This window comes from Acanthochromis polyacanthus, chromosome 18 (assembly GCF_021347895.1).
Source record: "Acanthochromis polyacanthus isolate Apoly-LR-REF ecotype Palm Island chromosome 18, KAUST_Apoly_ChrSc, whole genome shotgun sequence".
NCBI classification, from domain to species: domain Eukaryota; kingdom Metazoa; phylum Chordata; class Actinopteri; family Pomacentridae; genus Acanthochromis; species Acanthochromis polyacanthus.
Window position 1 is genome coordinate 17514682 of NC_067130.1, and position 13538 is coordinate 17528219.

The window sequence follows — 13538 nt, forward strand, 5'->3', positions numbered from 1 at the left end:
CTTCCTCTAGCAGAAGACCACATTTTATTCAAATAAGCAACATATATCTCAGATCATATACTACAAGTGGTACAATAGTAAAAACAAAAAAATCAATAGAGTTTTTATCTCCTAACAGAGTATTTTTACATTGTGGTCTAAGTGCTTTCGCTTAAGTAATTTTTCATGTTCTTGACTAAAAACAAACTTTGCTACTTGAGTCTTTTATTCATGCTACTTTGTATTTATCCAGTTCTGAAAACATGAAAATACAATATGCAGTTAAGTACTTGACGGGACTTAAAACCATTAAAAAAATCTCCATTGCAAGTAAAAGTCCTCTAAAAAATAAAAATCATGTGTACTTTTTACTTGAGATAGTGTTTTTACAATGAGGTATTACTACTTAACCTTGCCAGCAAGTTGATTTCTCGCGATATTTGTGAGTTCACAAATCTCTCAAGAAACCATCTTGCTCCACTCCCGCATTCACTGTTCGGACAGAGCCAAGTTGGCACGGGCCAATCACGCAGCAGTATTCGTGTGTGGGGCGGGATATCCGGGTGTGAAGACGACACCAAGCTCCAGTAGATCAAAACAAACATAACAACGGAGGACAACGATCGTGTAGATGCTGCTATTAAGTCAGTTTTAGCTGAATCTCCTATCGCTTCTTTGAAGGAAGAACAATGAGAGGCTCTTTGCGCATTTCTGGATGGTAAAGATGTTTGTGCTTTTTTACCTACGGGTTTTGGTAAGAGTTTAATCTACCAATTGGCTCCGCTCGTTGTGAAGATCCCACGATTGGCTAAAAACAAACCTGTCAGAGGCGGGACATACTGTTGCATTGTCCAATCCGTGCCTCTTTCCTCCGAACGGATTTACATGGAGCGGTCCCAGATTGATATTATGGAGTACTATCAAGTACGACACAATTATTAATCTGGCTATTGCCAGGTTAATTACTACTTCTTATTAAGCACATTTACTTAGGTGCTGTACTAAAGTACAAATTTGACTTTACCACATTTCACAGGGAAATATTGTACTTTTTTGCTCCATAGCATTTTTTTTATGAAAAGTAAAGCACGTTAAATTTGTACTTAACCCTCAAGCGACCAAGCTATTTTAGCCACTAAAATGACCGACTGGGGTCATTTATGACCCCACTATATTTTACACAGGAATATGTCTACTTTAGTGCCTCTTTTTGTGCTTTCTTACCTATTCCACTCCACTGCATTTTAAGACGGATATTCTAAAATAACCTTCTGTAATTATTCATGGATTTTAATCATTTTTGACTCTGAGCTAAAGTAAAACTATATGAACAATATGATGCATTGTAAGAACGCAATAACATTTATTTAGGCACCCTTTGTCTGCCACTTCTTTTAAAACTTTATTCCTTTTGTTTCCTCAATAGTAAATCAAAAGTACATAAAAACAAAATCTACAGAAACATCTTGTCTGTATGTGTGCAATGTAACATGCAGAGAAGTGTTGAGATTAGGGGCGGCTGTGGCTCAGGTGGCAGAGCCGTTCGTCCAATGCAAGACACTTTACCCACCTTACCTCCAGTGCTGCCACTTACACTGGTGTATGAATGTGTATGCTGTGTAATGTTGGTGGTGGTCAGAGGGGTTGTAGGAGTGGATTGGCAGCCAGTCAGTCTGCCCCAGGGCAGCTGTGGCTAAAAAATGTAGGTCTGCCAGCTATAGTACACTGCAAAACACTGAAATATAGCGATTAGAGGTAGAAATAAATAAATAAAACTAAGGCCTACAATAGTGAAAAACCTATACATCTTTCTGGGGTCATAAGTGACCCCAGACAAGTTTCCATTATCCTTGTCACACTAGTTGGCTGATCTCTACAAAAAACTATGAGCAGCTGTAGGACAAGTAGATTGACAAATTCATGGTAGGAAACATTTTTCGGATAAAAGATATAAAAACGGCAAATATAATTATATGGCTGGGGTCATAAATGACCCCACTCGGTCGCTTGAGGGTTAAGTTCACTATTTGAATAAAAGTACTAATACCACACTGTAAAAATACTTACATTTTAAATGAGAGTCCTTTAAAAGTTCAAATGTATCCTCCTAAGACCTGGTATCCACATATGTGGACATCATGTTTTTCAAAATAACGTATTGTTCTTAATAACAATAAATACAGTAAATACAACAAACAGATATTTGATATTATCCGATTATTATGTTTATTGGTTACTCCTTATCCCAGTAACTAGAAGAAATCTAAAATGCAAGCCCAACCAAAGCTCAGGTCTTAGGAGTGTATACCTTTTACTCTTAACAGTATTTTCACTGTTTACTGTACGTACATACACATTTGAGGTAATTACACTTTTTAGTGTCAATTTGTGCATCTGCACTTTTTGCAACATGAAAAAATCCAAGCACCTCAAATTTGTACTTAACAGCAGCACTTGAATACGCCACACAGTAAAACTACTGTCCTGCATAGAAAATTAAAGAAAAAGTACTGTACACTGTCAAGTAGTAGAAGTAACTAATTACTCAGTACAAGGAAATGGGCATTACTTTTAACAGTGTGTTCCTGGCACTTTTGCTCAAGTACAATGACTCAAAAACAAGTTTGAAGTACTGTACTTCCTTTACTCTTTTACTTGTAATATCACTTTCTACTTTATTACATTTTTGAGGAACTCCCTGAGGCCACTGTACTTTTGTACATGGAAAGACTCACGCAGCTTCTACTCCACAACATCATATCTGCATGTTATTAATGAATGAATGAATGAAAAATGTTACTTTTAACTGTAGGACTTTTAGTTGTTAAGATTGTTTTTACAGTGTAGTAATAGCACTTTTACTCAAGTACTATACTGATTTTAAATTTACATACTTTTTGTAAACAGCAATTATAGAAGACAGAAAATAGCATGAAAAGTTTCTCAGATTTGTACTTGAGTAAATGTACTAAAGCAAAAGTACTAATATCACACTGTTAAACTACACTATTACAAGAAAGGGCCATTTTTCTGCATTGAGTACTTTTACTTTCAATACTTTAAAGTATGAAACATTTGAACATTTCCCTGACCATACATTTTTAGCGATCAAATTTTACTTGATTATTTTACAGTGTAGTATAAACTCTCAAGTACTGTACTTAAGTACAAAAGTATGGTACTTTACTGAAGTTGTTTTGTACTTCCATTTTCTACATTTCAGACGGAAATATTGGACACCTACTCAAATAATAATGCTGTTACAAGTAAAAGTTCAACATCTAAAACTGTGCTTTCAAGTGTTGGATATTTATTTGATAAATGGTTTTATAAGTGAGGTATCAGCACTTCAAATAATGTAAATAGGTCTTTTCTCTTCATAAAAAGCACTACTGAGGAAAAATACATAATATCTCCCCCTAACATTAAGAGTAAAGTAAAAAAATGACATGAAATGACTTCAGTGAAGTGTCTTGAATAAGCAATATAACTTACGTGTAATACTTGAGTAAAGTTGTGCTTTGTCTTCATGTGAAGGGTTGTTACCAATGGACTATGGGTTAAACTACTCATAGTTGTATGTACAGTATCAGCAACAAGCATATACAGTATAATAAATACATAATAAATGCTTTAACTTTTTAAACTTCAAATGCTCTTTTCCTACAACATACAATCATACTTCAGCAGCATTTTAAATGTATGACTTTTACTATTAGTAAAACTGAATTCCTGCACTGCATAGAATCATGCGATTGGGTTACATCAGAAGTGTTTGCATGCATTTGTCTGTGGTCTGCAAGTGTGTCGGCTGCCTGCGTGATCAATCTTACGTAACCTGCTGTCGCTCAATAAATATGAAACCTGCCGAAGCAAAGAGACACTTTGTAGGAGCCGTTTATTTCTGGACAGTCATACAGTCGCTACAAGAGTTAAAGGCACTGTGAATGAAATGTAAACCAACGAGTTCAAAGCTTCTACTGCTCCTGAAATTATTCACTAGTCTTGTAATAAACACATGACAGAAAAAAAAAATTAAGTTAGCATTTTAATCCTAACAGTGACTACAGATTTAACAAATGATGTTAATGCTTTTAGTAAAAAGTCCACATTTACAATAAACACTACCATTTAAACTCCAATGACTTGCTCCTATTTGCAAATGATTCTAACATATTTTCACTAAACAAATTCTACTCATGTGCGCTGAAGCAGCCTGACAGCATTTACAAAAGTATTCTGAATTTTCACGTATAGATGAGTGATTTATACATATGATATAAATAAAATGAATTGACATTTTAGCGCTAAGAAAAACATCTGAAAAAGCATTAATTGACCTTTTAGAAATGGTTGAAAACACTGAAATAGGACCTTTGGATCTGACACCTTTATAAAATACCTCTATTATGAAATGCAGAATAAAAGCTTTTAGATAAATATGACATATTCGCTACCACAGGCAGTCTAACAGCACAGCTTTTTGTTTAAAAGAATGATAAAATAGTCCTGAGTGGAAAGGTGAAGGAAGCTAATATTGCACAGTTTTAAGTTCACACAGTAATAAGAAAGCTGTCTGTATGAGCTGTCGATGCTTTGGCAACTAATCTGATCTCTGCTAAACTGCAGAGCTCAAACAGTATTTCAAATAAACAGTAAAGCCTCTGTCCACAGAACACAGAACAGACAGGAGTCTTCTTTCAAGTCTCCTCAAGGAGCTTCCGGAGGTTTCTTTGAATCTAGTAAAAAAAAAAATAGAACTATAAACATGGGAAAATTGCATTCAGCTACTCTACATACTCATACAAAAGTGAGAAGGAATACTTTGTCTTTTTTACTGTCTTATTAAGAGTTGGATGAGAAGATTGATACCAGTTTCAAAACTGTTTTAAACATGACACTATAGTCAGTTAGCTTGGCTTAGCTTAGACAGGAAACAGCTAGTGTGGCCCCGCCCAATTCACCTACTGACACATCTTGTTTAATTTGTACTAAAAATACTAAAAACTAAACATTATATATGTACACTATTGTTTGGGGTCACTTAGAAATTGGTCTTATTTTTGAAAGAAAAGCAGTTTTTTTTCAATGAAGATAACATTAAATAACTCAGAAATACAGTCTAGACACTGTTAATGTGGTAAATGACTATTGTAGCTGGAAATGGCAGATTTTTAATGAAATATCTCCATAGAGGTACAGAGAAACATTTAAAGCAACCATCACTCTTGTCTTCTAATGCTACATCGTGTTAGCTAATGGTGTTGAAAGGCTCATTGATGATTAGAAATCCCTTGTGCAATTATGTTAGCACAGAAATAAAGTGTGAGTTTTCATGGAAAACATGAAATTGCCTGAGTGACCCCAAACTTTAAATGGTGTGTCACAAAACGTAACTTATAACATATGTTTTTAAGTGTAGCCATTTAGCCATCTGGAACAGCTATTTGCCAACTGCACAAAGGATCTGCATGATGTTTGCCAGCCGCTGCTAAATCCAAAAAGTATTCTTGACCAACAGGCTTAGATTGCCTGTAGTCAGAGACCATGCTTTATTTGGCTAAATAAATGTTTCCTCTTAGAACATTTTACATTTTAAGAGGTATTTTAGTGACCATGTTAGCTGAGTAATGTATAGTAACAGACAAACCTTCTCTTAGCTTGAACAGTGTGGTAGATAGCTCCCCATATATCTCAGCATTAACTTCATCCTGTGTCCTTTGGCTCCCAATATTTCTGCAACAAGATTTAAACATGATTATTAATCAAAATAATGAGTAAACTGAGTAATTTCGTACATTGAACACTCTCAACAAACGTGTCTAGCTCTTACTCATTACGAATGTGTTCCCCCATCGAAACCAAGGAGTTCAAAGCGATGCTCAAGAGCCACAATTTTGAATGCCATGTAGCAGGAGGACAAGACAAGAACACTAACTCTGTCGTGACCACAACAAACACAGCGACCGTGAAAATTCACATACTCGCCACACAAACAATAGCTAACACGCCCAAATGAATGCAAATGATGACTAGCAATTCTCTTGTCAGAGCTCTCTGGCTCTCGTATTCCACATAATGAAAGGTTACTCACAGAAACAGGTAGATGAGGAGGATGACATGTAAGGACACGGGCTGTGAGGATTGCCTTTCAGCGTGACTCCTCGGGTTGGCTGGGTTGAGCCTATAGGAAGGAAGAAAAACAGCTAGGGCATTTGTATCACAATTTCAAACAACAAAAAAAAAAGTAAATGAAATGCAAAAACTCTGGTAAATTAAACAACCGTATGTATATTTATTTTTTGACCAAAGTTAAATGAGAAGACTTAATACCAATTTCATGTTGGCAGATTGTTAGCTTAGTTTTGCTCAAATGGCAACAAGCACCTCTAAAGCTCACAGACTAAAAAGTATATCTTATTTATCTTGACAGAAAAAAATGAAAAAAGTCCCACTGTGGTTTGACAGGCAGGTGTAATGTTAAATTCTTTCATTAAATTTCACCTTCTTGCTGAGAAGCAGACCCACACATTGGATACAAGTCAGTGTCCTTTTGACTTTTTCAGGGTGTCCAACTGAACACAACAAACAAAGCATATTTTCTTCTGCTGTAAGCAGGTTGCCATGATGTTTTCCAAACGTGTCCGAGTTTACATATCCCTGATCTTAGTGTACATAGAAGCGCATTAAGTACACTGTTGCGACTAAACTGGTTATTGACGTGGAGACCATAAATTGACCATTACACCACGGGTCAGTAAAGAAACAACCATAACCTGCTGATTAGTAAAGCCCTTAAAGAGTCTGGTAGGATATTCTGTTAACTGTGGAACAGTTGCTCCTTCATTTTCGTGGATGGTACAATAATATATATGTAATTTTAGATGTATAGTTTTTCTTCCTAACTTTACTAAGCTTTCGGAAAATGCCTGCTTATTCCCAGTACCTCATGGCGAGTGCTTGGTGTTCACAACTTTCTATGTCATAATTACAGCAAGCAATGTACCCGTCTCAGGAACAAATAAACACAACACAGTAAATAGTTTCCAGTCTTTATGCAAAGCTTTGCCAAAACAGTGCTGGCAGGAGCTTGGCTTTTACAGAAATAACCTCTGGTACAGATAGTTTCCCTCTTAATCTTACTATCAGCAGAAAAGTGCATAAAAGTATTTGGCAAAATAGGGATACAAGTCAGTGGTGACACACTGACTCATTTATAACTGATAGATCTACTGATAATCGCTTCCTTCTGATAAACACTGAAACCCAAAACTACAGAAGCACTGACAAATCCTCTTTTCACTGAGACAGATCCAGTGTTAAAGTACCGTTCTTGAGAGCAGCTCCGTGTTTTTGGCTCGGAGTCTGAAAGGTGAATTGTTGCGTGGACTGAAACCTCTCCACTCTTCACTGCACTCAGAATTGTGTTTGGTAGGCCGGTGAAGTCTGCTCACATAAACACAGAAGAGCTGTGAGACCAGCTGCCACTGAGCTTGAGTAAATATTAATAGAATCACAAACTGCCCTTAGCTTGTACGGTTAAAAAAAACCCACACTGATATTATCACTGCCATAAACAATAAGGTAGAGATTCCATTATTTAGGATCCTCAGTGTTTCATGCCAACTGTCTTCACTATAACAAAAAGGAAGGCCTCAGTGGCTCAAATGTCGCCTGGATTCACTCCAACTATCTACAAACTAAAGGCTGTCTGAGCTACAGACACCTGACACCCTGAACAGAGAGATAAACAAGTAGGAAAAGTGTACAGTAGATTAGAGTAAGTACACAGTAGCTATGCATACACAGAGGAAAGAGGACAGAGCACACACCAGTTATTTTGGTCATATCTGGAGTCTGAGAGCCAGAGCTGCTGCTCTCCATCATGTCCTGCCGTCTCTGCTGCACCACTCCATCCAGGTCAGAGAAGTCTCCAGAAAAGTCCTGCAGGCACATGCAGGAAAATACACAATGGATACCTCATACAGAGCAGGTGCTGTATATCATGGGAACAAGGCACTTCTACAGATCCTATACTGTCCTCCCTTATCACACTGGAAACTGTACAATGAACACATTCTGTAGACAAACATCCCAGAAAATGGACGGACAGACCCCTGACTGACCAGAGGAAGTGAGGACGGGCAGTTGACTCTGAAGCTGTTTTCACAGGAGGAAGTAACGGGGCTGCTACAAGTCTTATCCACCTGCAAGGACAACATACACGTTTTTGTATATAGAAATGTTTTTTCCCTCTTAAAGCTGTGTTGACATTTTTCAGTCACTTATGGGCAAATGAACATGCTGTGAACACTACACTGGCATATCACCACATTACATTGTAACGGCTAATGTGTTAGCAGACACCTCCCCATTTAAACATCCCATTTCTAGGCATTTGGTGAATGTAATTCTCGAATAGCACACTTGTTTTGGTTTTCACCAACTCATGAGCAAAATATCTAACCCTTAAGAAACTAAATACTACACAGTGTTTGTTAGCTAGGTGCTACTTTGCCTGCCATTTAGTGCTTAACCGGTCACATGCAGTGGATTTTAAAAGATTTTTCTAGCTAACCCTCATTTAGGACAGAAACAAGAGCGTTATACAAATGTTTTTGCTTAGCAAACAAATGTCTATATAAACATCTCACAGACACGAACATACATTAGCTTGTATCTGGTTTGTTTCTCGACACTTTGTTTTTAGGGCAATTAGTGCCTGTTGAAACATCCTCAGACACAAATATGCTACCATTTATTTAGTTGCATTCTAGCAAATTGTGCTGTAGAATGTAAAGCTCTCATTTTAGTGTATTAAAATAAAAGCCATACTTCTTCTTGTGGTTTCCACTAACATCAAGATGAACATATGCGGCCCTTAAGCAGCTAAATGCTACACAGCGTTCATTAGCTAGTTGCCATTTGGTGCTGGGCAGGTCATAAGCATTTAGCATCTTCTCTCAAAAGGGGTATACGTACCTTTGAGCACAGTCAGTCTTTCTGCTAAGCTTACCAGCTGCTAGTAGCAGTTTAAAATTAAGCATACAAAAAGTTCTGTATCACTTTCAACGTTTGGCAAAGAAATGTTTCCATCAACTCTTGAGGTAAATATCCGGCCCTAGCAAGTAAATGCTACATAGTGTTGATTAGCTAGTTGCTGCTTTGCTATTTGGTGACAGGCAGGTCATGTACGGCAAATTTTTTAGAGCTACTTCTTCAACACAGCATAGGTATGTGCTTAGGACAGAGTCAGTCTTTTACTAAGTTAAACTCCTGCTGGCAGTTGCTTCATATGTAATATAGAAACGTGTATTACTGTTTATTGGAGATATCAATTGAAACATCGACCAGACACAAAGCTACATTAGCATTCGTGTTGTGTCTAGTCACTTTTCCATTTTTAGTTTCTCTCTTTAGCTCACTAAACTGAAAGTCATGCTTTTGGTTTTGGTTTTCACCAATTCCTGAGGGAAATGCTGGGCTTAGAAGCTAAGTGATGCACAGTGTTTTCAAGCTAGTTGCTACTTCCTGTGTCTATCATTTGGTCCTGGGACTGGTATACAGTGTATTTTTAGAGATATGTCAGAAACGGGGTATATGGGCCTTTGTAGACAGCCATGTTATACTTACCAGCTGCTGGCAGTAGTAGAGCACTGTTTCAGTTTACATATCTTTAAGGCTAATGTGTTAGCAAGTAGTTCCCTGTTTGAATGTTCCACAGACACAGAGCTATTAAAGCATTTGTTTGACAATATTCTAGGCACATGGTGAATTTAAGTCTCTCCCTCTAGCTCACTGAACTAAAAGTCATTCTCTTTAGTTTTCATAAACTGCTGGAACTTTAAATTGCATTGCTGTCCAGCTGGAAGTACCATATACAAAATTATTCAGTTCACAGTGATACACACAGCAGCATTCAAAGCTCAAACCTGCAAACGTTTAATATATGTACCTAAGAAATAGTTGTCTGCTGACTAATTGATTATTCGAGTAGTTGTTTCAGACTTATTTTCATTTTGGAAATATTTATACAATACTGAAAAGAAAAGTAGAAATTACTAAATTGTGTAAGTCACACAGAAGATGTGATTTACCTCCAAATGAAGGCAGATGGATCTCAGAAGTTTGTAGGTGGTGTTTCGAGAGAGGAACGACACAAACACATGCTGAAAAAGGGTCATTGGAGTCATATTTATGCTTAAGTCAATAGCAAAAAACTGACTGTCTCAACTGTCTCAACAGTTTTCTTACCTGGTCATGAGTACTTTCAATCACAAGGGCATTTGGCACTAACAATGCAGTTTTAGTTTTTTTGATGAATGTGACTGACAACACTGGGATTGAAATCTGGTGGCAAGAAAATAGTATTTTACTGTCAGCTGATCACCAGCAGAGAATTCCCATATTACAGTGTTTACTTCTTACAGATATTATACTGTACCTTTGTATCTCTGCCAAAGACTTTGGAGTGGAAGCAGATCCAGTTATCAGAGACAAACATTTTGCCCTGGTATAAAATATCCCTCTGCAGGGCACAGGTGTAACCTGTTGGCAAGTATAGATTCATATTAAAAATCTAGCATTTGTTTGCTTCTGATCTGAAAATTGAATCTGAAACTTACTTTGTTTGAGTAATTCATCTTTGCTGACTTCCTTGAATAACTTATGATACTGAGCGTTCGTCTTCGATAACTAAAAAGAAAATAATTTCTGATAAGAAAAATCTGTGAAAAATTTTGATAGGTGTGTTAGATCAGAGTGTGTCCCTACCTGGGCAGGCTGTGATTTCTTCCTTTCAATCTTTGTTTCAAAGTCACTTAGATTGAGCACTGGTGAAAGCTGTTCCACAGGTTTCAGTCTGTAAATAAAGGTCAGTGTTTATGGTTATGGTTAAGTATCATGGTAACACCTGAGGACGAGTAAGAGAAATTAGCTGCAGTAGGATATCTCCTCTTGCAGTGCTATAACTCAGCCACGATATTATGAGGCAAAGCCAAGCGTCCTTCATTTGGCTTTGCATGGAGTCACCTGTGGTTATGTAAAGGCTGCTTACACAGCAACAACAAACTCCATAAACAGCACTTTGGTTTTGCAGATATACAGCAGGAGAGGTGCTGCTATTGTATGGTAGTTGGAAAGTGAAAAAGACCCTTGATTTCTGCCAGTTTTTGGGAATTACATAATTTAATTTTCATGAAATCATTGAGTTAGTGAGCCAGTATTAAACAGTATTTAAGCTGATTTGCTACAAAAATGAATGTTTGCCACAATTTTGCCCATTTGTCTGACCCAATCCAAAGTATGATCCAAAGACTAAAGTTAAAATTCAACAAGAATGTGATTATCTTCTCAGTTAATCAGTTAATCATTGGCTCCGTAAAATGTCAGAAAGTTCTCTGCGAGTCCAGTGTCATGGCTTGTGTTATCAAAAACTTAAAGATAGGCAGTTTACAGTAGTACAAAACAGAGAAAAGCAGCAATTGGGAAGCTAAAACGAGAGAAATTCTGAGTTTTTGGCTTGGAAAAACTTAGATATCAAAATATGCCAAATTTTGTCAATCTGTAGTGGTTTTATAAGGTGGATAGGTAACTCTAGACTTTGTAAGTAGGATATATACATGTAATAAATGAATTCTAAAACATTATAATGTCGCTGCAATCTTCTCACGAGCAAGAATAGCACCACTGATAAACACATAAAAGGTACATAATAATGGCGCATTATTGACCACCATAACCTTACACGGTGCTAATAAACACTAAATATGGGTGTGAAAATGAAGAAGACAGAGAACAATGCTGTCTACCTCATGCTGGTGGCTGGTTTCTTTCTGCTCTCTGAGGGGTCTGACTCTGCATCCAGACAGAGCCGGAGGTCTGCAGGTGAGCGTCCACGCCTCCTCTGTCTCCTCTCACCTCCATGGTCCACTTCAGGCCTGGAAACAACACGAAAGACGCTCTTCACTCCTATCTGCCAGGTGAGTCAATTTACACTTTGCATGCAAACTTTGAAGCCGGTTAAAAAGCAGCCAGACCTGCCTCCATACACCGGCTGCTGCAGGTATTTACTTGCCTGCTCCTGTAATGATTTTACATACCGTTTTAACGGCTAATTAAACATTCAGTGTGGAGTCTTTCTGTTGATGTGCATGAACAAAACAACTACATTTTGAAGGATTGGGCTCCAGTGGGCCCTACTAAAACACATACTTACAGATATCTCTTCAGGTAATGCATAAAATAGCCAGGGCAGACCATCATATCTCCTCCATAAGCAGAACATGGCATCACAAGTTTTGCCATCTGGAATTTCTGAATGCAAATTAACTTTACTCCGTGCCACGTACGGGCCACATTCATGCATTTAAAGCCAGCGCAGCCCTTTAATTCAAATACACTATTTGAAGCAGGATGTGCATGCAAATAAGCGACAAAGCATCACCCCCGTAACGAGAAGCGAACCGGGCCCTTTTCCTCCATCTCATCCACACTCACGTCGAGCGGCTCCCGCGGGAGTCCCTGCAGGAAAGTTGCTCCGGTGCGGATAACGGGGTCAGAGGTCTGTCCGTCTGCTCGGTCATCAGCACCATCGTTCACATTTCACAGCTCGCTCGCCTCCGCCATCGGTTCCCGCTGTCGATGCTTTCGCCACATAGAACAGCGAAGCTTCAGGAAGCCTTGAAAGTTTAGGGACGATCGACCGAGAAGTCCCGACAGAGGTGGAGCCGGGAAAGGGGAGGGAGCAGCAGGGAACCACGTCAGGAGCTACGGGGAAGGAGCTTACTGCTGCTCCGGATCACCAAGTTTGAATACTGTGGCAAACCAAGCCGAAAGACTCACTTATTATCCACTTATAACAAAACACAGGCGCGCACTGTTCCGGGGAACGGTGCGTAAAATCTTTGCGTAAAAGGTTCCCAGGACACATTTTCATCCAGAGCTGTTGTTACTGAACTTTCTACAGTATAAAACTCTTTGGGCACAACTAAAACTTCACAAAGCATCGTTGTTCTACGTCAGCACAGGGTTACATTCAGCAGCAGCAGTGTTACACAGTGCTGCAAAATGCGTGTTCAAAGTTTAGATGCATCTTTAGGTTTTAGTTCAGGGGACACATAAAGCCCAATTTGATCTCAAGAGGGCCGGACCAGTAAAGTAACAGCATAATAACCTATAAATAACTACAACTTCAGTTTTTCTCCTGTTGTTTTAGCACAAAAAAGTGAATTCTGAAAATGTTCACATTTGCTTTCCTAAGACAAATATAATTTTTTTAAAAAGTTCAGTTTCAACAATATTCTGCCTCAGTTTATCATTTACACATTACAACTTATAGATAGTGTGTCTACAAAAGCACAAAACAGTTAGTCACAGGTATCTGGAACAGAACAATATAGTATTTTACTTTATAATCAAAACAACTTGCCAAGTTCGAGAAATTATCTAAAAAAAAAAATTTTTTCAGATGCACAATTTTCAGTATATGTCATCTCTGTAATTTTTACACTTTGCAAAGTCATCTTGTGGGCTGGATTGGACCCTCTGGCGGGCCGGTT

General features: G+C 38.0%; 1 protein-coding gene across 1 annotated transcript; it reads right to left on the minus strand.

Annotated features, from left to right (window-relative positions):
* Positions 1-5552: 5552 nt before the first annotated feature.
* LOC110953305 (GRAM domain-containing protein 2B) lies at positions 5553-12983 on the minus strand. Its single transcript, XM_022197248.2, is given in 16 exon segments — positions 5553-5715; positions 5813-5853; positions 5855-5918; positions 6074-6128; positions 6131-6163; positions 7308-7347; positions 7349-7425; positions 7812-7923; positions 8106-8186; positions 10077-10148; positions 10234-10329; positions 10424-10527; positions 10605-10674; positions 10753-10840; positions 11790-11918; positions 12478-12983. Coding segments are annotated over 16 exon segments (1305 nt in total). The 5' UTR covers positions 12573-12983; the 3' UTR covers positions 5553-5567.
* Between the last annotated feature and the right edge of the window lie 555 nt (positions 12984-13538).